Source organism: Tachyglossus aculeatus, chromosome 3 (assembly GCF_015852505.1).
Source record: "Tachyglossus aculeatus isolate mTacAcu1 chromosome 3, mTacAcu1.pri, whole genome shotgun sequence".
NCBI classification, from domain to species: domain Eukaryota; kingdom Metazoa; phylum Chordata; class Mammalia; order Monotremata; family Tachyglossidae; genus Tachyglossus; species Tachyglossus aculeatus.
In genome coordinates, this window is record NC_052068.1 from 39,119,030 (window position 1) to 39,142,666 (window position 23,637).

Here is a 23,637-nt window from a genome sequence, read left to right on the forward strand (position 1 = left end):
TGTTGGGTAGGGACTGTCTCTATGTGATGCCAATTTGTACTTCCCAAGCGCTTAGTACAGTGCTCTGCACATAGTAAGCGCTCAATAAATACGATTGATTGATTGATTGATTGATTAATGATAGCATTTATTAAGCACTTACTATGTGCAGAGCACTGTTCTAAGTGCTGGGAAGGTTACAAGGTGATCAGGTTGTCCCACGTGGGGCTCACAGTCTTAATCCCCATTTTACAGAGGAGGTAACTGAGGCACAGAGAAGTTAAGTGACTTGCCCAAAGTCACACGGCTGACAAGTGACGGAGTCGGGATTTGAACCCATGACCTCTGATTCCAAAGCCCGGGCTCTTTCCACTGAGCCACACTAATTCTCTGTCTCACATGAGGCTCACAGTCCTAATCCCCGTTTTAGAAATGAGGTAATTGAGGCCCAGAGAAGTTAAGTGACTTGCCCAAGGCCACACAGCAGACAAGGGGCAAGGCCGGGATTAGAACTTTGAATTATATTTAGCAATCCAAGGCCAGGCACCATCACCCAGTAACAAAGTTCAAGAGCTCGGTGACAGCCCCGTGCCATCGCTAGTCACAACTCCACCCAAATTGTTCGATTACAGGCACAGTTCGCATTTTACAGTCCCCTAGGCTGTAAGCTCCTTGCGGGCAGGGAATGTGTCTGCTTATTGTTATATTGTATCTCTCAAGCGCTTATTACTATGCTCTGCGCCCAGTAAGAGCTCAATAAATACGATTGCCTGACTGCCTGAGATAGCCAAGTAGTTGACATGGGTCAGAGTACACAGGGTGAGCAGAAGAAACCCAGAGGGGCACGCCCTGGCAGGCTGGCAGGCTTCAGTAGCAGGCACCAAGAACCTACTTCATTCTGAATAATAATAATAATGATGATCGTATTTGTTAAGCGCTTACTATGCGCAAAGCACTTTTCTAAGTGCTGCGGGAGGTTACGAGGTGATCAGGTTGTCCCACATGGGGCTCACAGTTTTAATCCCCATTTTACAGATGAGGTAACTGAGGCACAGAGAAGTGAAGTGACTGGCCCAAAGTCACACAGCTGAAAGTTGGTGGAGCTGGGATTTGAACCCATGACCTCTGACTCCAAAGCCCGGGCTCTTTCCACTGAGCCACGCTGAAGTGGCAGCCACGGAAGGTGCTCCGTCCAGTAGAGCAGAAGCTGGGCTTCCTGCGGCTTGGGCTCTACTTTGTTGGATGAGGGACTGAGGGGTTTGGGAGATGATACATTTGCCCCCCTCCCTTCTTTCCTCAGTTCCCCCTCCCTTCCGTGGCACCTCAACTCACTCCCTTTGCCCCCGGCACCACCAGCACTTATGTATATATCTACAATTCTATTTATTTATGTATATATCTACAATTTATTTATATTGATGCCTGATTGCTTGTTTTGGTGTCTGTCTCCACCCTACCCCACCCCCGAGACTGTAAGTCTGATGTGGGCAGGGATTGTCTCTCTTTATTGCTCTACTGTACTTTCCAAGCACTTAGTACAGTGCTCTGCACACTTTAAGCGCTCAATAAATACAATTGAATGAATGAATGAATTGTCTCCCCCTTCTATCAATCAGTCAATCAATCAATCAATCGTATTTATTGAGCGCTTACTGCGTGCAGAGCACTGTACTAAGCACTTGGGAAGTACAAGTTGGCAACATATAGAGACAGTCCCTACCCAACAGTGGGCTCACAGTCTAAAAGGGGGAGACAGAGAACAAAACCAAACATACTAACAAAATAAAATAAACAGAATAGATATGTACAAGTAAAATAAATAAATAGAGTAATAAATATGTACAAACATATGTACATATATACAGGTGCTGTGGGGAAGGGAAGGAGGTAAGATGGGGGGATGGAGAGGGGGACGGGGGGGGAGAGGAAGGAAGGGGCTAGATTATAAGCCCGTTGTTGGGTGGGGACCGTCTCTATATGTTGCCGACTTGTACTTCCCAAGCGCTTAGTACAGTGCTCTGCACACAGTAAGCGCTCAATAAATACAATTGAATGACTGAATGAATGGACTACACACAGATAAGAAGGGCAGGTGGCAAAGGGCGAAAGTCTGAGCGGAGCACAATTTCTAGTTCTGCAGCCACGGCAGAGCAGCCTTTTGACAGACCAGCTATGGAAGGCAACAAATCCTGTTTCCAATCCTGGCTCCTCCACTTATAATAATGTTGGTATTTGTTAAGCGCTTACTATGTGCAAAGCACTGTTCTAAGCGCTGGGGTAGAGACAAGGTGATCAGGTTGTCCCACAGGGGGCTCACAGTCTTCATCCCCATTTTACAGATGAGGGAACTGAGGCCCAGAGAAGTGAAGTGACTTGTCCAAAGTCACACAGCTGACAAGTGGCGGAGCCGGGATTTGGACCCACAACCTCTTGACTCCAAAGCCCGGGCTCTTTCTGAGCCACGCTGCTTCTCTTGACTGCCATGTATCACGTGCAAGTCACTTCACTTTTCTGCCCCACAGTTACCTCATCTGCAAAATGGGGATTAAGACGTGAGACCCATGTGGGACATGGACTGGGTTCAATCTGCTTTTCTCGTCTCTATCGCAGGGCTTAGCACACCGTCCGGCACATAGTAGGGGCTCAACAAAACATTGAAAAAAAAAATTCAGGGAAGAATCCTCTGAGGGTCCAAACCCCTCAGTGGCAGCCACAAACTCCTTCCTAGTTCAGTGTAATAGGGAGGTGGTCCCCAAAGTGCTGAGGGAGCCCTGTCTTCACCCTACGCCTCCATCCCAGCTCCGCCAATGGTCAGCTATGTGACTTTGGGCAAGTCGCTTAACTTCTCTGTGCCTCAGTTACCTCATCTGTAAAATGGGGATTAAGACTGTCAGCCCCCCGTGGAACAACCTGATCACCTTGTAACCTCCCCAGTGCTTAGAACTGTGCTTTGCACATAGTAAGCGCTTAATAAATGCCATTATAATAAATAAAATCCCTGTTTATTTTACTTGTACGTATTTATTATTCTATTTATTTTATTTTGTTAATATGCTTTGTTTTGTTGTCTGTCTCCCCGTTCTAGACCGTAAGCCCGTTGTTGGGTAGGGACCGTCTCTATATGTTGCCGACTTGTACTTCCCAAGCGCTTAGTGCAGTGCTCTGCACACAGTAAGTGCTCAATAAATACGATTGAATGAATGAATGAATGAATCCCTAAAAAAACATCAGGAGCAGGCACAGAGAAGTGAAGTGACTTGCCCAAGGTCACACAGCAGCCAAGAAACAGCATGGCCTAATGGAAGGAGCATGAGTCTGGAATTGCAGTATCTTGGTTCTAATCCCAGATCCTCCACTTTTTTTTGTGTGGAATTTGTACTGTACTAAATGCTGGGAGAGACGCAGGTTAATCAGGTTGGGTACAATCTCTGTCCCACATCGGACTCACATTCTTTATCACCATTCTACAGTTGAGGTAACTGAGGCACAGAGAAGTGAAGTGACTTACCCAAGGTCACACAGCAGACAAGAGGCGGCGCTGGGATTAGAGCCCAGGTCCTTCTGACTCCCAGGCCATGCTGCTTCTTGCCTGCTGTGTGACCTTGGGCAAGTCACTTCACTTCTCTGTGCCTTAATTAGTACAATGCTCATCAGTTCATTATTAGTTCATCAGTAAAATGAAGATTAAATGCTACTTCTTCTGATTTAAACTGTGAGTCCCATGTAGAACAGGGTCTTTGTCCAACTGGATTATCTTGAATCTACCCCAGAGCTAAGTACAGTGCCTGGCCCATAGTAAGTGCTTAACAAGTACCATAAAAAAATTAAAATTAAAAAGGGAGTACGGCCCTCACCCTAGATCTCCTTCCCTAAACAAATCAGCTCATTAGGTACCGATATTTCCGGGGGAAGTTTGCTCACATTACATTATGATATGCAGATTTCACAAACCTCTCCCAGAAAATAGTCTGGATTTGTTTGAATGATCTCACCCCTGTATCCCACGCAGTTTTCTGGTCTGATCTTTTCTATCATCTACCCATTTGCCATTCTTAAAATCATTGTATTTCAAGGGGAATCTGCCAGGAGAACAAGCCAATTGTCAATATCCCTAGATATAAAAGCTGGCCTAGAGCATCATAGCAAGGCACCATCTCTCTAATGTTACCATGCTTCTAAACACCCTATTGTAAACACAGGCCTTCTGGAACACATTGCGTTCAAATCTTTGGAATCTCGTTTGATTTCAAAGTCTGTAATGCCTGTTCAAAAACTTTATCTTCTCTGTAAATAGACTGGACGCCGATGTCCAGTTAGATCAAAGATTCTACTGCAAGTTTAGGCTCATTGCGGACAGGGAATACGACTGTTTATTGTTATATTATACTCTCCAAAGTGCTTAGTATAGTGCTCTGCGCACAATATGCACTCAATAAATATGATTGAATGAAAGCTTGAAATGAAAACTTAACAAATATCTCTGTTGAAATGCAGATACAGCGTTGAATACTGTCCTTTCTCCACGTTCTATTTTGCAAGTGCATGACCTCCAAAAGGAGGAAAAGTTCTCAATAATATGCCAAGCCGATATTATTTAAGGAAATAGACAAAGATAGCGGATTGTGTGAAACAATGCAGAGAAGACAATGTGCTTCTTGGGAGAATAATTCTTTTGTGTCCCATAGGTTAAAAATGGGACACAGTGAATTTCCAGCCAAGGAAAACTGTAGCTCAGAATTTCCTTTTCTTTTTTCAGAAAGCTTCATGCCTATTACTCTAACTTGCTTTACTGTGTTGGTTTTCTTTAAAACATAAAAACAGAAACTCTAGAAAGACAAATGAATCATTGAATGCAATGATAGTACCGTATTTACTCACATACTTGCCCCCCATTTTTTGCATAATTTTGGCAAGTCCCAAACTGGGGAGGGGCTGTTATATGAGGTCATCAAAATCAAGTCAGGCAACAAGGGGAACAGGAGAAAAGAGAGAAGAAGAAAAAAAGGAGGAGGGGAGAAGAAAGAGCAAAGAGGGCCTAGATCAATAAATTAATCAATCAGTCATATTTACTGAGCGTTTACTGTGCGCAGAACACTGTACTAAGCACTTGCGGGAGTACAATATAATAGAGTTGGTAGATATGTACCCTGCCTACAAGGAAGAGCATGGATTTGGGAAGTAGGTTATAATCCCGGCTCTGGCACTTGTCTGCTGTGTGACCTCAGGCAAGTCACTTAACTTGTCTGTGCCTCAGTTGCTTCATCCATAAAATGGGGATTAAATCCCACTCCCTCCTATAAAGACTGTGGGACAGGGACTGTGTCCAACCTGATTTTCTTGTGTTGACCCCAGCACTAGGGACATAGTAAGTACCATAATTATTCTTTCTATTCTCATTATTAGGACACTTCGAAATTGCATTCCTTCTCTCTACTGTACTCTCCCAAGTGCTGCAAACAGCAGTCACTGAATGAATTAATGCCTCCTCCCTTCTCCTCTACTTTTTCCTGAATTCTCACGTCTCACTGAAGAAACTCCCTCCCTGGGGAAGGTTGCATCTGTCCTGCATTCTGACACTTATTTCTACCCCAGCATTCTCTGCTGCCGCCACTTGCAAAAATCACCTTTGATTTTTGTGGCAAAAATCGGTGTAGTGGGAAGAATTATGCAGTAGGGGCAATTATGCAAATGAACATGGTTTGCTATTAATGTGACAGAAGAGCCCCACCCTTGTTGGTGGAAATGAAGCAGTCTCAAAGTACATCACCAAGTTGTGACCACCTCCACAGAAAAAGAATAAAGCTCTTTTTTCACCATCAGTGTGGAGACATTTGTTCTGCAGATTTAAGTACTAGAGGCCAGAGGCATCGATCACCTCAGGGACACACTCCTCCTCTGGCCTGTCCATCACCTTGGCCCATAACGTGGGCACTAATGATTGAGCCAGTCTCCATGCCATTGCTATGGTTACTGATTACCCCCCGACACTGCTTCTAGCTTCGGGTCATCTCTCATCAGCAGAAATATTGGGTTCTCTCTGCTCCCCTCCATCGGGTAAACGTGAATTGGGTTGGGCTGGGGTGCCAGAGAAAGAAGGGCAGATTTTAGAAGCAGAAATCAATCAGGCAATCAATCGTATTTATTGAGCACTTATAATGTGCAGAGGATTTTACAAAGCACTTGGGAGAGTACAGTAAACAGAGTTGATGGACACATTCCCTGCCCAAAAGGAGCTGCCCCTTCCCATAAAGAACTTACAGTCTAGAGGGGGAGACAGACATTAAAGTTTCTATGTAAAAATGTACATCTAATGTAAACTAATGTCTAAAGATTATTTATAAAGCTTCTGGAGTTCTGGATCAGAAAGAGATTATGGAATATAATGTGCTATACTGCTCTATCCTTATTGTTTTGGTATCAGTCTCCCCCTCTAGACTGTAAGCTCCCTGTGGGCAGAGAACATGTCTACCAATTCTGTTATAGTGTACTCTCCCAAGCGCTTAGTAATGTACTCTAAACATAGTAAGCACTCAATAAATTAGATTAATTGATTGACTGATTGAGTGAAAGCTCTCCAGGTGAATTGTGTTGTAGTACCAGCTTAGACTGTGAATCTCATGTGGGACAGAGACCTTGTCTGACCCGATTAACTTGTATCTCCCCCAGAACTTAGGACAGTATTTGACACATAGTAAGTGCTTAGCAAGGGCCATTTAAAAATATTGCTTTTGGATGGTATTTGTTATGCACTTACGAAGTGCCAGGCACTGTATTAGCTGCTGAGGTAGATACAAAGTAAACAGTTTGGATACAATTCCTGTCCCACATAGGGCTTGCGGTCTTCCTCCCCATTTTACAGATGCAGTAACTGAAGCACAAAGAAGTAAAGTGATTTACCCAAGGTCACACAGCGGACAAGTGGCAGAGCAGGGATTAGAACCCCGATCCTAAGACTCTCAGGTCTGGACTCTTTCCCTTAGGCCACACTGCTTCTCACACAGCTCTTCCAAGCACCCGACATGTTCTACTGCAATTACTTGTCAGGGCGATGTGGTATGAGGCCTTATGAGAGAGGCCACTTGCCTGTGAAAGATTGCTTCTGTTCCGAGCTAAGGAAATACCAACGAAACCCAGGTGCAGACGGAGTCAGGCCCGTAGCTTGTGGGGTTTTTGCAACTCGTAGCTCATGAAGGCACTTCTGTGCAACCCTCACATAGTGAAAAAGGTTAAGTCTAGAGTTACATGTTACTTCTGGAGTTTATTTCTAAGGAGACTTATTCCAAGTTCACCCACTGCTACAGTTAGGCTTTGTACGACTGAGGTGAGATAGTCTGTGCTGTTCCAGAGACCACACTTCCTCCAGATGACTACCTAGCCCACTTACCACTTTTAAACAAGACCTATTGAGGTATATATTCGGTAAAGATGATAGATTGGGACACCTAAAACAAATGCCTACATGCCAATGATGATGAGCAGTTACCTGGTGTTCCCTTTATCGGTCCAGGTCTAGCTGGGTAAAATCAAGTAAAGAGTTTGGAGATTATTAAGGGGATTTAGACAAGACAACTAAATGGGCATTTTCCCCTTCAATCATAGGTTTCCGGGTCTATTTTGCTTGGACAACCGATTCCTCAATTCTCCACTTTCCCCAGCCTCAAGGTTCTTCATGGACTGGAGAAAGCAAGCATGTTTAAATCCAAGAATATCTCTTCAACCCAAGGACAGAGTTAATGTGCACTCTTGCTGACTACAACAAGGAATCCCTACCCTGAAAATTCTTGCAAAAGTTTCATTTTACAGTTTACATAAAACTAGAATGATGGGTTCCTAACCATTCCAGGGAAATACATGGGTGGGAGTGAGAGAGGGATATGTGGATAGATGAGGCGATAGTCAGTTAACAATCAGGCTACAATTCAAATGGTCTATGCTGTCTTCTCTAATTCTAGCTTCTTTTCCCCCAAATCCTGAGATTAAACCCAGCCGTCATCACTTCTATTTAACTCACAATAGAATAATAATAATAATAATAGAAAACTAAGTCATTTATTCTGGGCCCAATGACTACATCATGGTTGAACAGGAAGTGGAAGGCTGGGCGGTACAGTGCCACTGAAAATCAACATCAAAGATAACTTCTCTGCTTCAAACACAGACCAACTCTGGCTGGAGATGGACTACGCGTTCAGTCTGCTCCTTTTCAGTTTCTCTTGGATCTATTTTATAGTTCTTGTCCCTATCTGTGTGGCCAAAACGATCATTGTAAATGCCCAGATGGCACTTGAATTGCAGTCTCGGATTCCCAGCAACTAAAAACCTCTCTGTTGCTAGAAATTTGAGGCTGCCAATGAAACTGAGAGATGGGTCTAGCTGGGCCCATCACTAATATTTAGAGAAAGTGATTACCAAATTGATCACGGTGGGGGTTTTATAGTTCATGGAAGGCTCCCTGCCCTCTAACTCTGATCCCAACAAATGTTCCTTGTGGACGGGGTCATCGCATCTACCAACTTTGTCTTGTTGTACTTTCCCAAGCGCTTAGCATAGTGCCGTGCACACAGTAAATGCTCACTAAATACCACTGATTGATTGAGACAACAGGGTAGGGCCTATCCAGCTATACTGCAGTGCACAGAAAATTATCTGTCCGAACGTGCGGTAACAGTTCATGGAACCCAATATTGTACTGTATTTTAGTAAATAATAATAATAATAATAATAATGGCATTTGTTAAGTGCTTACTATGTGCAAAGCACTGTTCTAAGTGCTGGGGAGGATACAAGGTGATCAAGTTGTCCCACGTGGGGCTCACATCTTCATCCCCATTTTACAGATGAGGTAACTGAGGCACAGAAAAGTTAAGTGACTTGCCCAAAGTCACATAGCTGACAATTGGCAGAGCCGGAATTAGAACCCATGACCTCTGACTCCCAAGCCCGTGCTCTTTCCACTGAGCCACGCTGTTTCTCTAATGGTAAATGGTGGGGAGAAAAATTGTAGACCCCAAAGCTGGGTCCCAATTCCTGCCATTCATCTTGACTGACAGCTGCTATCACCCCAGATCTCCTGAACCGGGACCAGTCAGTTCCAGGAGTCTGGAGTTGGCCCGAACTTCCACAGAGAGAAGTTCACAGGCAGGTTTAATGAGAAAATGATTGTAGCAATACTGGGAGAAAAAGTATTTATCGAGCCAAGCTACTCAGGGCAGGGATTGTTTCCTACTTTGTACTCTCTCAAGTGCTTAGTACAGTGCTCTGCACATAGTCTGGTCTTGTCTTATGCCATCGAGTCGCTTCCGACCCATAGCAACACCACGGATGCATCTCTCCCAGAACGCCTCGCTCTCCATCTGCAATCACTGTGGTAGTATATCCCGAGAGTTTTCTCGGTAAAAATCTGGAAATGGTTTACAATTGCCACCTTCCGCGCACTAAACTTGAGTCTCTGGCCTCAACCCTCTCCCATGCTACCCAGCCTGAGTGAGTTTTGACTTGTAGCAGATTGCCTTCCGCTTGCTAGCCACCGCCCAAGCTAGGAATGGAATGGATATTCATTCACTCATTCAATCGTATTTATTGAGCGCTTACTGTGTGCAGAGCACTGTACTAAGCGCTTGGGAAGTACGCCTCTGCTTGATTCTCCCTCCTGTAGCTGAGACTGGTAGAGTACTGGAAATTCTCCAGGCTGCTCACAGCACAGCACTCAGTAAGTATCACCGATCGACTGATTGACTGACTTTGCTTCATTCCGGCCTCTCCCATTATATCTTCTGCTCATACCCTCATCATCATGATCATCAATCGCATTTATTGAGCGCTTACTATGTGCAGAGCACTGTACTAAGCGCTTGGGAAGTACAAATTGGCAACATATAGAGACAGTCCCTACCCAACAGTGGGCTCACAGTCTAAAAGGGGGAGACAGAGAACAAAACCAAACATACTAACAAAATAAAATAAATAGAATAGATATGTACAAGTAAAATAAATAAATAAATAGAGTAATAAATATGTACAAACATATATACATATATACCTCCCCTTCGGTCTGTAACAACCCCCTCTCACTTGGCATCTGGCAAACCACAGCTCTCTCCATCTTCAAAGCCCACCTAGATGTCTTCCCTGATTAACTTTTTTTTAATATGGTATTAGTTAAGCACTTACTATGTGCCAGGCACTGTGTTAAGCATTGGGTTAGATACAAGCTAATCAGGTTGGATGCAGTCTCTGTCCCACATGGGGCTCGCAGTCTTAATCCCTATTTTACAGATGAGGTAACTGTGGCATAGAAATGTTAAATGACTTGCTCAAAGTCACACAGCAGACAAATGGTGGAGCCAGGATTCTCCCAGGCAGTGTCCCTCTCAACCGCCACTCCAGCCTTTCCAAGTCTCCCACACACCAGGGCTTTTAGATATGGATCTTTATTCTCTATCACTTCCTCCTATCTATAATTCATTTTGCTATTTCTCTCCCCTGCTGGACTGAGAGCTCCTGCCTACAATAGGCACTTAATAAATGCTATTGATTAATTGCACCTACTGAGTACAATGCACTATGTTAAGCACTTGGGAAATGATAATAATAATGTTGGTATTTGTTAAGCACTTACTCGGTGCCGAGCACTGTTCTAAGTGCTGGGGTGGAGACAGGGTAATCAGGTTGTCCCACATGGGGCTCACAGTCTCAATCCCCATTTTACGGATGAGGGAACTGAGGCACAGAGAAGTGAAATGACTTGCCCAAAGTCACACAGCTGACAAGAGGCGGAGCCGGGATTAGAACCCACGACCTCTGACTCCCAAGCCTGGGCTCTTTCCACTAAGCCATGCAGTGAGCTCCCTCTAGACTGTGACTTCACTATGGGCACAGGGAATGTGTCTATTGCTGCATCGTACTCTCCAAAATGCTTATTACAGTGCTCTGCACACGGTTGTGAGCCCACTGTTGGGTAGGGACTGTCTCTATATGTTGCCAATTTGTACTTCCCAAGCGCTTAGTACAGTGCTCTGCACATAGTAAGCGCTCAATAAATACGATTGATGATTGATGATGATGATAAATATGATTGATTGAATGAATGAATGAATGAAGTACAGTGGAAACACAAGGCTTGCCCCCAGGGCCCAGTGAGAACAAGCTATACCCTCTGCTCTCAAACAATCAATCGATCAATCGTATTTATTGAGCACTTACTGTGTGCAGAGCACTGTACTAAGCAGTTGGCCCCTGACCCCCCAGAAAGCTTGGAAGCAGCTGCCCTGGAGATGAGGCAATGTCCAGGGCTGCTGCGGCTACTGCCACATGTCTGCTGTGTGACCTTGGGCAAGTCACTTCACTTCTCTGTGCCACAGTCCCTCATCTGCAAAATGGGGATGAAGACCGTGAGCCCCACGTGGGACAACCTGATCACCTTGTATCCCCCCAGCACTTAGAACGGTGCTTTGCATACAGTAAGCGCTTAACAAATGCCATCATTATTATTATTATTATTACTGTTTAGACTCCACAGAGTCAGTCTGCTCAGCTGACCACCAGTCAATCAATCAATTGTATTTGAGTGCATACTGTGTGCAGATCACTGTACTAAGCACTTGGGAGAGTCCACTATCACAGAGCTGATAGATGGGTTCCCTGCCCACAACGAGTGCTCCCGAGCTCAGAGTGGCTTTTCTACACAGCTGCTGCCTCAGCCCCTCTAGCAGCATTCGTTCATTCAATCGTATTTCCTGAGTGCTTCCTGTGTGCAGAGCACTGTACTAAGCGCTAGGGAGGCAGCGTCTCCTTATCAGCAGGTTCATCCCAGCTGGCACCGTGTTCACTACCACTTCATCAAAGGTGGCAGCAGCAATGGAGGAGTTGGCAGGGAAATGGACGGTGAGTAGCCTCTCTTTTCCCTTCTCCTTTCCCCTCTATTCGGTCTTCTCTCCTCTTTCTACCTTCTCCCTCCCTCTCCCCTTTCCTCCTCTCCTCTTTTCTTCTTTCTTTCTCCCCCTCTCCCACTCCCTCAAAGCCCCACCTCCACAATGATCCACCTCAAATTCACCCCCCACAGTCCAAATAAAAAGTTGGCACCGCCCCACTCACAAGGGCTTACTCTGATCTGGAAAGTGTCAACCAACCCAGTTACATTGTACTTTTCCAAGAGCTTCGAACGGTGCTCTGCGCACAGTAAGTTCTCAATAAATACGGTTGATTGACTAATTAACTACTGAGCAATAGTCGTAATTGTATTTAGTAAGCACTAATTGTGTGCAAAGCACTGAACTAAGCAGTTCAGCGTTAGACAGGGGCCAGGAGTAATCTAGGAGTAAGTGGGGCAGGGGAGCTGGCAATAGATACATATGGAAGTTATTCTATTTATTTATTTATTACTCTATTTATTTATTTATTTTACTTGTACATATCTATTCTATTTTATTTTGTTAGTATGTTTGGTTTTGTTCTCCGTCTCCCCATTTTAGACTGTGAGCCCACTGTTGGGTAGGGACTGTCTCTATATGTTGCCAACTTGTACTTCCCAAGCGCTTAGTACAGTGCTCTGCACACAGTAAGCGCTCAATAAATGCGATTGATTGATTGATTGAAGTTAAAAAAATAACATCAGTATGAGACAAGGATGGTGATGATAATAATAACGATGGCATTTGTTAAGTGCTTATTATGTGCAAAGCACTGCTCTAAGTGCTGGGGTGATACAAGGTGATCAGGTTGTCCCACGTGGGGCTCACAGTCAATCCCCATTTTCCAGATGAGGTAACTGAGGCCCAGAGAAGTGAAGTGACTTGCCCAAAGTCACACAGCAGACAGGTGATGGAGCCGGGATTAGAACCCACGACCTCTGACTCCCAAACCCAAGTGCAAGAGCAGTAAAGCATTGTGGATTGAGCGGCAGTGAGAAGCAGCATGGTGTAGTGGATAGAGCAAGGGCCTGGGAGTGGGAAGGGCATGAGTTCTAATCCCAGCTTTGCCACTTCCCTGCTGTGTGACCTTGGGTAAGTCACTTCACTTCTCTGTGCCTCCGCTCCCTCATCTGTAAAATGGGACTTGGGACTGTGAGCCCCACATGGGACAGGGAATGTGTTCAACTCAATTTGCCTGACACATGGTGAGTGCTTAACAAATACTATTATTTGTTATTATTATTATTATTATTAGTTCCAGGTTCTTCCCAGTCCAATCCAATGGTCAAAACAGACCAGTCACAGCCTACCCAGGGTTCTAAAATTTAAGAAGGCCACAGGCTTTCTCAGCTCTCTCCTCCTGTCCCTCCGAGGGGTGGAATCCAGAGACGCCGAATAGAACTGCACGCCTTGGGTTAGGTTTCGTTGGTCGGTTACAGAACTAAAGTCTCTTGAGGGACCAACAAAATGGAACGCAATCACAGAAATGTTTATGGTACCGAACAATGACCTTTGATGCTCTTGCCTGTGACTTAGTCATCTAACTTCTGGGGTATTTCCGCAAGTGTAAGCAGTAGTCAGTGGTCCTGGGAGGGCCCGGGTAGAGAGCTGCATATGCCAAGATGGTGAACCCTCTCCAAGGCCAGGGTCCCCTGGAAGTCCCCAGAAGATGGCACGCCCTGAACTAGAGGCTCTTACGGGAAACTCCTGCTACCCTGGATGCCATCTGGGGGAAGGAACTACCCCCAGGGAGACCCCAGACTTCCCCCTTTCCCCTGAGGCCTCTTGGAGCTGGGGTGGGGGGAAGAATGTCAGCTGTTCCCTCTCCACCACACTCCTGAGGAAGCCAATGGACTCTGAGCTGAAGTCTTCCGAGGCTTCTCGGAGTGGTTTGGGGCTAGTGGGATCGTGGCCTAGTGGATAGAGCACGGGCCTGGGTTCTAACCCCGGTTCCGCCGCATGTCTGCTGTATGACCCGGGGCACGTCACTTAACTTCGCCTCAGTTATCTTATCTGAAAAATGGGGATTAAGACTGTGAGCCCCACGTGGGACGGGGACTGTGTCCAACCTGATTATATCTACCCCAGCGCTCAGTAGAATGCCTGGCACATACCAAGTGCTTAACAAATACCATAAAAATAACAACAAACCTCTGGTTCCTGGACATCATGATGGCACCTTTCTCCAAACCACCACTACATCTTGACCCTGCTCCTAGGCATTCAAGCAGAAAAGGTCCTGGAAGAAAGGAACCACGGATAGCAACACTGGGCACCCTTTGTGGCTCTAGGGGCCAGGAAACATAACTTCTGAGGGAAGTCTTCCCTCCACACCTCCAGAACTTATGCTTCCTCCCCCGTAGAGGGAAGTTTTCTTTCGCTTTGTCCGATAGTCTCTGGTCACATGTGGTTAGGCCCATTTGACAGGAGAATTATTGTCCATGGATCAAATCCTCCGGGGCCTCTTCCTCTGCGCACACCAACAGGTGCCGGGCACTATTGTCCAGGGATGGGGACACCACTCTGGCCACATGTGCCAAGTCAGCGAAGAACACAAGGAAGATATTTGGGCACCCTAGGACAAGTTCACACGGGCCCACTGTCACCCGTGTGGGAGAGAAAGGAGGGCAGAATGCTGGGGCAGCAGGGATGAGACTGAACTGCCCAAGAAGGAAGGGAAAGGAGACATTTTTTGACATTCCGGGAATAGAATGGGTGAAGACATCAAAGGATAAAATTCGGGGGAAAACTGCTCAAAACCTTCAGTCACATGACCAAGAACAAAGACTTTGAGGTGATCGGCGCTCCTGAGTGGGAGGTGAGAGAAGGGAAGGATGGAGAAAAAGCCATCAAGAGTACTTCTAAAGGCGAATGTACTTGTAACGCCCAAGTCCCACAGGGTCACTTTTGGATTCACAAGCTCAGTGACCTCTGGGGAGCCTCCTCTGCTCGGGGAGGGAGGACGAAATAATCTTTGAACCCTCTCAGCTGCCAATGCTGATAAGCGTGGCTGGTGAGCAGTTCCAGAGGTGACGTTTATGAGTTACGCCTCTGAAGAATGGGACCAAGGTCATCGATTCCTTCCGCATAGGTGCCCTGTTGTTACCTTGGGTCCATTGAAAACACAAATCATTGAAATGTGTTTAGTGGCGAGAGCAGGGGCTTGGGAGTCAGAGGACGTGGGTTCCAATCCTGGCTCAACCACTAGTCTGCTATTTGACCCTGGGCAAGCCACTTCACTTCTCTGTGCCTCAGTTACCTCATCTGTAAAAAGGGGATTAAGAGTGGGAGCCCCATGTGGGACAGGGACTGTGTCCCACCTGATTAGTTTGTATCTACCCCAGCGTTTAGTACAACGCCTGACACAAAGAAAGTGCTTAACAAACACCATTAAAAAAAACCAAAAAAACTACTAATGAAGAAGGATTGATGTATTCTCACCCTCGAAGGGAAAATATGAACGTTGGAAAAAGTAAGCATTATGCATTTTTTTCGAAAGTGCAATCCCTGCAGGGTCAAGGAGAGAGAGGTTGATAGTAGCATAAAATCGAAGATGTCTGGAGCCCTCTAGAGTGGAAGATCTGGGATTGGTAGAAACTGTAGAAGGGAGAAAAGATCAGAAGTAAATTGGAAAATGAATTCTTGGCTTTTACCAGGCCAAGTGACTCAGACAACAAAGAATATTCACTCACTCCTTGATCAGCAAAGATAAGGATTGAGAGCCTCGAGCCTAAACACGCTCATGCTGGAATGATACATCGATTACTTGGCCTCCTGGCTATCTGTGCCATCTCCTGTACTCCGTCCTCTCTCCTTTGCCCCGTCACCACCCATCTTTTATTTGCCTAGAAATGCCTGCTTTGATTTGAATGGGAATCATTTCACAATATTTGCAAGTTGGCAGAAAGTGTGGGGAGATTGAACAAGCAGTTTGTAAACCCAATCAACAGTATTTATTATTATTATTAATTAATAAATGGCATTTATTATTGAAAATAATAATCAATAAATGGTATATGTTATTATTAATAATAATTGATAAATGGCATTTATTATTATTAATAATAATGATATTTGTTCAGCACTTACTATGTGCCAAGCACTGTGTAAGTGCTGGGGTAGAAACAAGGTAATCAGGTTGTCCCACGTGGGGCTCACAGTCTTACTCCCCATTTTAGAGATGAGGTAACTGAGGCACAGAGAAGTTAAGCAGCTTGCCCAAGGTCACACAGCAGACAAGTGGCGGAGCCGGGATTAGAACCCACATCCTCTGACTCCCAAGCCCTTGCTCTCGCCACTAAGCCATGCTGCTTCTCATTTATTTATCGAGCACTTACTGTGTGCAGAGCACTGTAATGAGTGCTTAGGAGAGTGCAATACAACAGAGCTGGTAGATATGATCCCTGCCCTCAAGGAGCTTCCAATCTAGCCGTGGAGACAGATATTAAAATAAATTACAGATAGGAGAAATAGGAGAGTATAGGGGTATGTGCACAAGAGTATAGGGGTGGGAAGAGTAACAAAATGCTGAAGAGATACGGATCCAAATGCACAGACGATGCAGGATGGAGGGGTGCTGGGGTGAGGAGTTTCTCCACAGCTCTCTGTGTCTCTCGGATACCAAATAGATCCTGGTTTAGGCCAAACAATTTTCAACCTGGCCTGAGCCATTAATAATAATGATGGTACTTATTAAGCACTTACTATGAGCCAAGCACTGTTCTAAGCGCTGGGGTAATAATAATAATAATGATGATGGTATTTGTTAGGCAGTTACTATGTGCCATGCTCTGTACTACGTGCTGGGGTGGATACGAGCAAAGATATAAGATAATCAGGTTGGACACAGTCCCCGTTGTACATGGGGCTCACAGTCTTAACCCTCATTTTACAGGTGAGGTAACTGAGGCAGAGAGAAGTGAAGTGACTTGTTGAAAGTTAATGATAATAATAATAATAATAATAACAACAATAATAACTGAGGTGTTTTTTAAGTGCTTACTATGTGCCAGTAAATAGTTCAATAAACTATCTTCTAGACTGTGAGCCCACTGTTGGGTAGGGACCGTCTCTATATGTTGCCAACTTGTACTTCCCAAGCGCTTAGTACAGTGCTCTGCACACAGTAAGAGCTCAATAAATACGATTGAATGAATGAATGAATGAATGCCAGCCACTGTTCTAAGCGCTGGGGTGGATACAATCAAATCAGGCCGGGTACAGTCCCTATCCCACATGGGGCTCACAATCTTAATCCCCATTTTACAGATGAGTTAACCAAGTCTTAGAGAAATTAAACGACTTAACCAAGGTCACACAGCAGACGCGTGGTGGAGGCAGGATTAGAACCCAGATCCTTCTGACAGTCAGGCCTGCGCTCTATCCACTAGGACACCCACACGGCAGGCAAGTGGAGTACCGGCATTAGAACCCAGGTCCACCTGATTCCCAGGTCTGTGCTCTAGCCATTAGGCCACTCTGCTTCATTGGGCTCGGAACAGGTTTAGGTCAGTTTGGGAGAAGAGGAGGGCCTGGGTCTCAGTTCTGAGGGGCTAGTTCAGTGTTTTGCACATAGTGAGTGCTCAATAAAAACCATGGATTGATTAAATAATAATAATAATAATAATAATGGCATTTATTAAGTGCTTGCTATGTGCAGAGCACTGTTCTAAGCGCTGGGGAGGTTACAAGGTGATCAGGTTGTTCCACGTGGGGCTCACAGTCTTAATCCCCATTTTACTGATGAGGTAACTGAGGCCCAGAGAAGTGAAATGACTTGCCCAAAGTCACACAGCTGGCAATTGGCGGAGCCGGGATTTGAACCTGTGACCTCTGACTCCAAAGCCCGGGCTCTTTCCACTGAGCCACACTGCTTCTCCAAGAAATCTCTTTCCCTGATTGGGAATTAAAGCCGGGCTGTGGCGGTGAGAGCGCCGAACCCTAACCACTAGACCACCAGGGAAACTTATTGATTGATATCTAAGTCATCCCTGCAGCCCTTGAGAGCAGCCAGACACCTATAGCAAGGCCCCACAGCTTTCTGCACCAAAGCCCCTGGACGATCCCAAATGAGAAGGGGGAGGCCAGTCCCAATCAGGCTGGGGCAGCTCATCCAATCAATCAATCAATCAATCAATCATCCCTCTAGGCTGTAAGCTCCTTGTGGGCAGGGAATGTTCCTACCAACTTTGTTGTATTGTAATCTCCCAAGCACCGAGTACAGTGCTGTGCACACGTTCAATAAATATCATTGATTGATTGATCGATCAATCAATCAAGGGGGGACTGGGGAGGTGTTTTGGGTGTGGGCTGTGAGTTCTACGTGGGCAAGACCAAGACCCAGCCTGCAGAGATTGGCAGGGCTGGTTGACTTTTCGTTCTGCCCTCAAAGCCCTGGCCTCTTCTCCCTCGCTAACATATTTTGCATTTAAACTTCCAATCTGGATTTAAGGCATTTGGCAAGGTGGTCTGTAATTAAAGTTAAAATAAAACAAAAATTAAGGGAATGTTCAATCAGGGTAGGCCTCCCCGCTGAACTCTTCCCCAGATCTGTGCACTGAGCTGTTCTCCAGTCTGCCGCCTGCGCTCTCCCCCTGGTCAGCCCACTGTCCTCCGCTCGACCCCCTGTGCCTTCCCCACAATCTTCCTCTGCACTCTCCCCCAGGTCTGTCTACTTTGTAATCCCCCTGTTTGCCCACCATACTCTCCCCCAGATCTACCCACTGTGCTCTAATAATAATCATAATAATAATAATGATAGCATTTATTAAGCGCTTACTATGCACAAAGCACTGTTCTAAGCACTGGGGAGGTTACAAGGTGATCAGGTTGTCCCACGGGGGGGGCTCACAATCTTAATTCCCATTTTACAGATGAGGTCACTGAGGCACAGAGAAGTTGTGACGCCCAAAGTCACACAGCTGACAATGGGCAGGGCTGGGATTTGAACCCATGACCTCCGACTCCAAAGCCCAGGCTCTTTCCACTGAGCCACGCTGCTCTCCCCAAACTCCCCAGCTCTGTCCAATGTGCTTTCTCCCAGCTCTGCCCACTGTCCTAACCCTAGCTCTCCTCAACTCTGCCCACTGTGCACAGTGGAAAGAGCCCGGGCTTTGGAGTCAGAGGTCATGGGTTCAAATCCTGGCTCCGCCAAGTGTCAGCTGTGTGATTTTGGGTAAGTCACTTCACTTCTCTGGGCCTCAGTTACTTCATCTGTAAAATGGGGATTAAGACTGTGAGCCCCCCGTGGGACAACCTGATCACCTTGCAACCTCCCCAGCGTTTAGAACAGTGCTTTGTGCATAGTAAGCGCTTAGTAAATGCTATCATTATTATTATCATTCCCACTGCACTCTTCCCACTGCATTCTCCCCAGCTCTTCCCAGCTTTTCCCACTGCGCTCTTCCCAGCTCTCTCCATTTCTGTCCACCGTGCTCTCCCCCAACTCTGCCCACTGTGCTCTCCCCCAATTCTGCCCCCTGTACTCTCCCCCAGCTCTGTCCACTGTGCTCTCCCCAGCTCTGCCCACTATGCTTTCTCTCAGCTCTGCCCACTGTCCTAACCCTAGCTCTCCACAGCTCTGCCCACTGCGCTCCCCCCACTGCGCTCTCCCCAGCTCTTCCCACTGCACCTCCCCAGCTCTTCCCACTGCACCTCCCCAGCTCTTCCCACTGGGCTCTCCCCAGCTCTTCCCAGCTCTGCCCACTGTGCTCTTCCCAGCTCTCTCTATTTCTGTCCACCGTGCTCTCCCCCAACTCTGCCTACTGTGCTCTGCCCCAGCTGTGCCCACTGTACTTTCTCCCAGTTCTTCCCACTGGGCTCTCCCCAGCTCTGCCCACTGTGCTCTTCCCAGCTCTCTCCATTTCTGTCCACTGTGCTTCCCCCCAACTCTGCCCACTGTGCTCTGCCCCAGCTGTGCCCACTGTACTTTCTCCCAGCTCTTCCCACTGTGCTCTCCCTAGCTCTTCCCACTGTGCTCTCCCCAGCTCTCCCCAGCTCTGCCCACTGTGCTCTTCCCAGCTCTATTTCTGTCCACCGTACTCTCCCCCAACTCTGCCCACTGTGCTCTGCCCCAGCTGTGTCCAGTGTACTTTCTCCCAGCTCTTCCCACTGTGCTCTTCCCAGCTCTTCCCAGCTTTTCCCACTGCACTCTTCCCAGCTCTTCCCACTGTGCTCTCCCCAGCTCTTCCCACTGCGCTCTCCCCAGCTCTTCCCACTGGGCTCTCCCCAGCTCTTCCCAGCTCTGCCCACTGTGCTCTTCCCAGCTCTCTCCATCTCTGTCCACCATGCTCTCCCCTAACTCTGCCCACTGTGTTCTGCCCCAGCTGTGCCACTGTACTTTCTCCCAGATCTTCCCACTGCGCTCTTCCCAGCTCTTCCCACTCCACCTCCCCAGCTCTTCCCACTGGGCTCTCCCCAGCTCTTCCCAGCTCTGCCCACTGTGCTCTTCCCAGCTCTCTCCATCTCTGTCCACCGTGCTCTCCCCTAACTCTGCCCACTGTCCTCTGCCCCAGCTGTGCCACTGTACTTTCTCCCAGCTCTTCCCACTGCGCTCTCCCCAGCTCTTCCCACTGCGCTCTTCCCAGCTCTTCCCACTGCACTCTTCCCAGCTCTTCCCACTGGGCTTTCCCCAGCTCTGCCCAGCTCTGCCCACTGTGCTCTACCCAGCTCTCTCCTTTTCTGTCCACCGTGCTCCCCCACAACTGTGCACACTGTACTCTGCCCCAGCTGTGCCCACTGTACTTTCTCCCAGCTCTTCCCACTGCGCTCTCCCCAGCTCGTCCCACTGGGCTCTCCCCAGCTCTTCCCAGCTCTTCCCACTGTGCTCTACCCAGCTCTCTCCATTTCTGTCCACCGTGCTCTCCCCCCAACTCTGCCCACTGTGCTCTGCCCCAGCTGTGCCCACCGTACTTTCTCCCAGCTCTTCCCACTGTGCTCTCCCCAGCTCTTCCCACTGCGCTCTCTCCAGCTCTTCCCACTGTGCTCTCCCCAGCTCTGCCCACTGTTCTCTTCCCAGCTCTCTCCATTTCTGATCCACCGTGCTCCCCCCCAACTCTGCACACTGTGCTCTGCCCCAGCTGTGCCCACTGTACTTTCTCTCAACTCTTCCCACTGTGCTCTCCCCAGCTCTTCCAACTGAGCTCTCCCCAGCTCTGCCCACTGTTCTCTTCCCAGCTCTCTCCATTTCTGATCCACCTTGCTCCCCCCCAACTCTGCACACTGTGCTGTCCCCCAACTCTGCCCACTGTGCTCTGCCCCAGCTGTGCCCACTGTACTTTCTCCCAGCTCTTCCCACTGCACTCTCTCCAGCTCTTCCCACTGGGCTCTCTCCAGCTCTGCCCACTGTGCTCTTCCCAGCTCTCTCTATTTCTGTCCACCGTGCTCTCCCCCAACTCTGCCCACTGTGCTCTGCCCCAGCTGTGCCCACTGTACTTTCTCCCAGCTCTTCCCACTGTGCTCTCCCTCTGCCCACCGTTCTGTCCATCTCTGTCCACTGTGCCCTCCCCCGACTCTGGCCACTAATGGTGTAGGCTGGCCCATTCGCCTCTCCCCCAGGTCGGCCTGCCGACACTCGGCCCTCAGCCCTTGAGCCCCTCCAGTTGTGCAGGCCGAGAATTCACTCCTCCCGGCTCACTGGTTTGAAACCTGGAGGACCACCCGCTTCGTACCGTGTCTTATTCTCCGAAGCGCAGTACTAAGCACAGTGGCCCGCACCCAGTAATCACGCAACGAACACCATTGGTTGCTTTAAGCCATTCTTAATAATGATGGTACTTGTTAAGCGCTTACTATGGGCACAGTGAGCTCAGTGTGTGGTGGGGAGGCCCATTTTTAAGTTATTCAGAGCAGATATAAAAACCACGGTGCACATGACGGATCCTACTAGACACCTGAGAGTCACCGAAGAGTTGGAGCAAATTGGGCAGAACCAAAGTCTGACAAAACACCCCGAATGCTGGAGTGAGTGACCGGCCCCGTTCTACTTTAGTGACCTTGGGACTATTCATTCATTCAATTGTACTTATTGAGCGCTTACTGTGCGCAGAGCACTATACTAAGCGCTTGGAAAGTACAATTTGGCAACAGATAGAGACAATCCCTATGAACAGCACTGTGTAGTGGATAGGGCTTGAAGGTCATGGGTTCTAATCCTGGCTCCGCCACTTCACTCATTCATTCATTCAATCGTATTTACTGAGCGTTTACTGTGTGCAGAGCACTGTACTAAGCGCTTGGGAAGTCCAAGTTGGCAACATATAGAGACGGTCCCTACCCTACAGCGGGCTCACAGTCTAGAAGGGGGAGACAGACAACAAAACATTAACAAAATAAAATAAATAGAATAGTAAACATGTACAAGTAAAATAGAGTAATAAATCTGTACAAACATATATACAGGGGCTGTGGGGAGGGGAAGGAGGTAGGGCGGGGGGGATGGGGAGGGGGAGAGGAATGGGGGGCTCAGTCTGTTGTGGGGCCTTGGGCAAGTCACTTCATTCACCGATTCAATCGTATTTCTTCATTCATTCAATCGTATTTATTGAGCGCTTTCTGTGCGCAGAGCACTGGACTAAGCGCTTGGAAAGTACAATTCGGCAACGGATAGAGGCAATCCCTACCCAACAACGGGTGAGCATTGTACTAAGCGCTTGGAAAGGACAATTCATTAATAAATAGGAAGAACAGTGCCCAGCGCTTAGAACAGCGCTTTGCGCATAGCAAGCGCTTAATAGATGCCATCATTATTAATCCCTACCCCGTCACAGGCTAGAAGGGGGTCTCTGGGCCTCGGTTCCCTCCTCTGTAAGATGGGGATGGAGACCGTGAGCCCCACACGGGACGGGGGCTACTGTGTCCGACCCGCTTGGCTTGTAGCCACCCCAGGCGCCCAGTACAGTGCCTGGCGCGCAAAGTAAGCGCTTCATCGACCCCACGGTTGTTGATTACGATTATAATTTGGATGCTCCCGCTGGAGAGAGCCGGGACCCAGGGGGAGGGGGGGGGGTCCCCACCTACCGTCCCCGGGTCTGGGGTGCCGGACATGCTGGGCGACGGGAACTCGGGCGGCGGCTGGGCGCTCCGCGGGACGGGGAGCTCCCTGACCTCAGGAGGCGGCCGGGCGCCCGGCAGCCCCGGACGAGGAGAGGGAGGAGGAGACGGAGGAGGAGGAGGAGGAGGAGGAGGAGGAGGAGGAGAGGAGGAGGAGAGGAGGAGGAGAGGAAGAGGAGAGGAGGAGGAGAGGAAGAGGAGAGGAGGAGGACCCCCCTATAAGTCAGGCGGCGGAGGGGCGGGGGGCTGGGCGCCCGGGAAGAGGAGGAGAAGGAGAAGAGGAGGAGAGGAGGAGGAGGAGGAAAAGGAGAGGAGGAGGGGGAGAGGGAGAAGGAGAAGGAGGAGGAAGGGGAAAAAAGGAGAGGAGGAGGAGGAAAGGAGGAGGAGGAAAGGAGGAGGAGGGGGAGAGGAGGAGGGGAAAAGGACAGGAGGAGGGGGAGAGGAGGAGGGGGAAAAGGAGAGGAGGAGGGGGAGAGGGAGGAGGTGGAGGAAGGGGAAAGGGGAGGAGGAGGAGGAGGAGAGGAGGAGGAAAAGGAGAGGAGGAGGGGGAGAGGGAGGAGGTGGAGGAAGGGGAAAAGGAGAGGAGGAGGAGGAGGAGGAGGAGGAAAAGGAGAGGAGGAGGTGGTGGAGGAGGAGAAGGAGGCGGAGGAAAAGGAGAGGAGGAGGAGGAAAAGGAGAGGAGGAGGTGGAGGAGAAGGAG

The 23,637-nt window shown here is 48.0% G+C and overlaps 1 protein-coding gene across 2 annotated transcripts in view; it reads right to left on the reverse strand.

Moving 5' to 3' along the window:
- Positions 1–23,047, reverse strand: part of PAPSS2 (3'-phosphoadenosine 5'-phosphosulfate synthase 2) — a 101,116-nt gene extending 78,069 nt beyond the window's left edge. For both annotated transcript variants that reach the window (XM_038744100.1, XM_038744098.1), the window contains exon 1: positions 22,905–23,047. In XM_038744100.1, coding sequence (XP_038600028.1) covers positions 22,905–22,931 — 27 coding nt within the window. In that variant the 5' untranslated portion in view covers positions 22,932–23,047. The remainder of the gene's footprint in view (positions 1–22,904) is intronic.
- Positions 23,048–23,637: the final 590 nt, after the last annotated feature.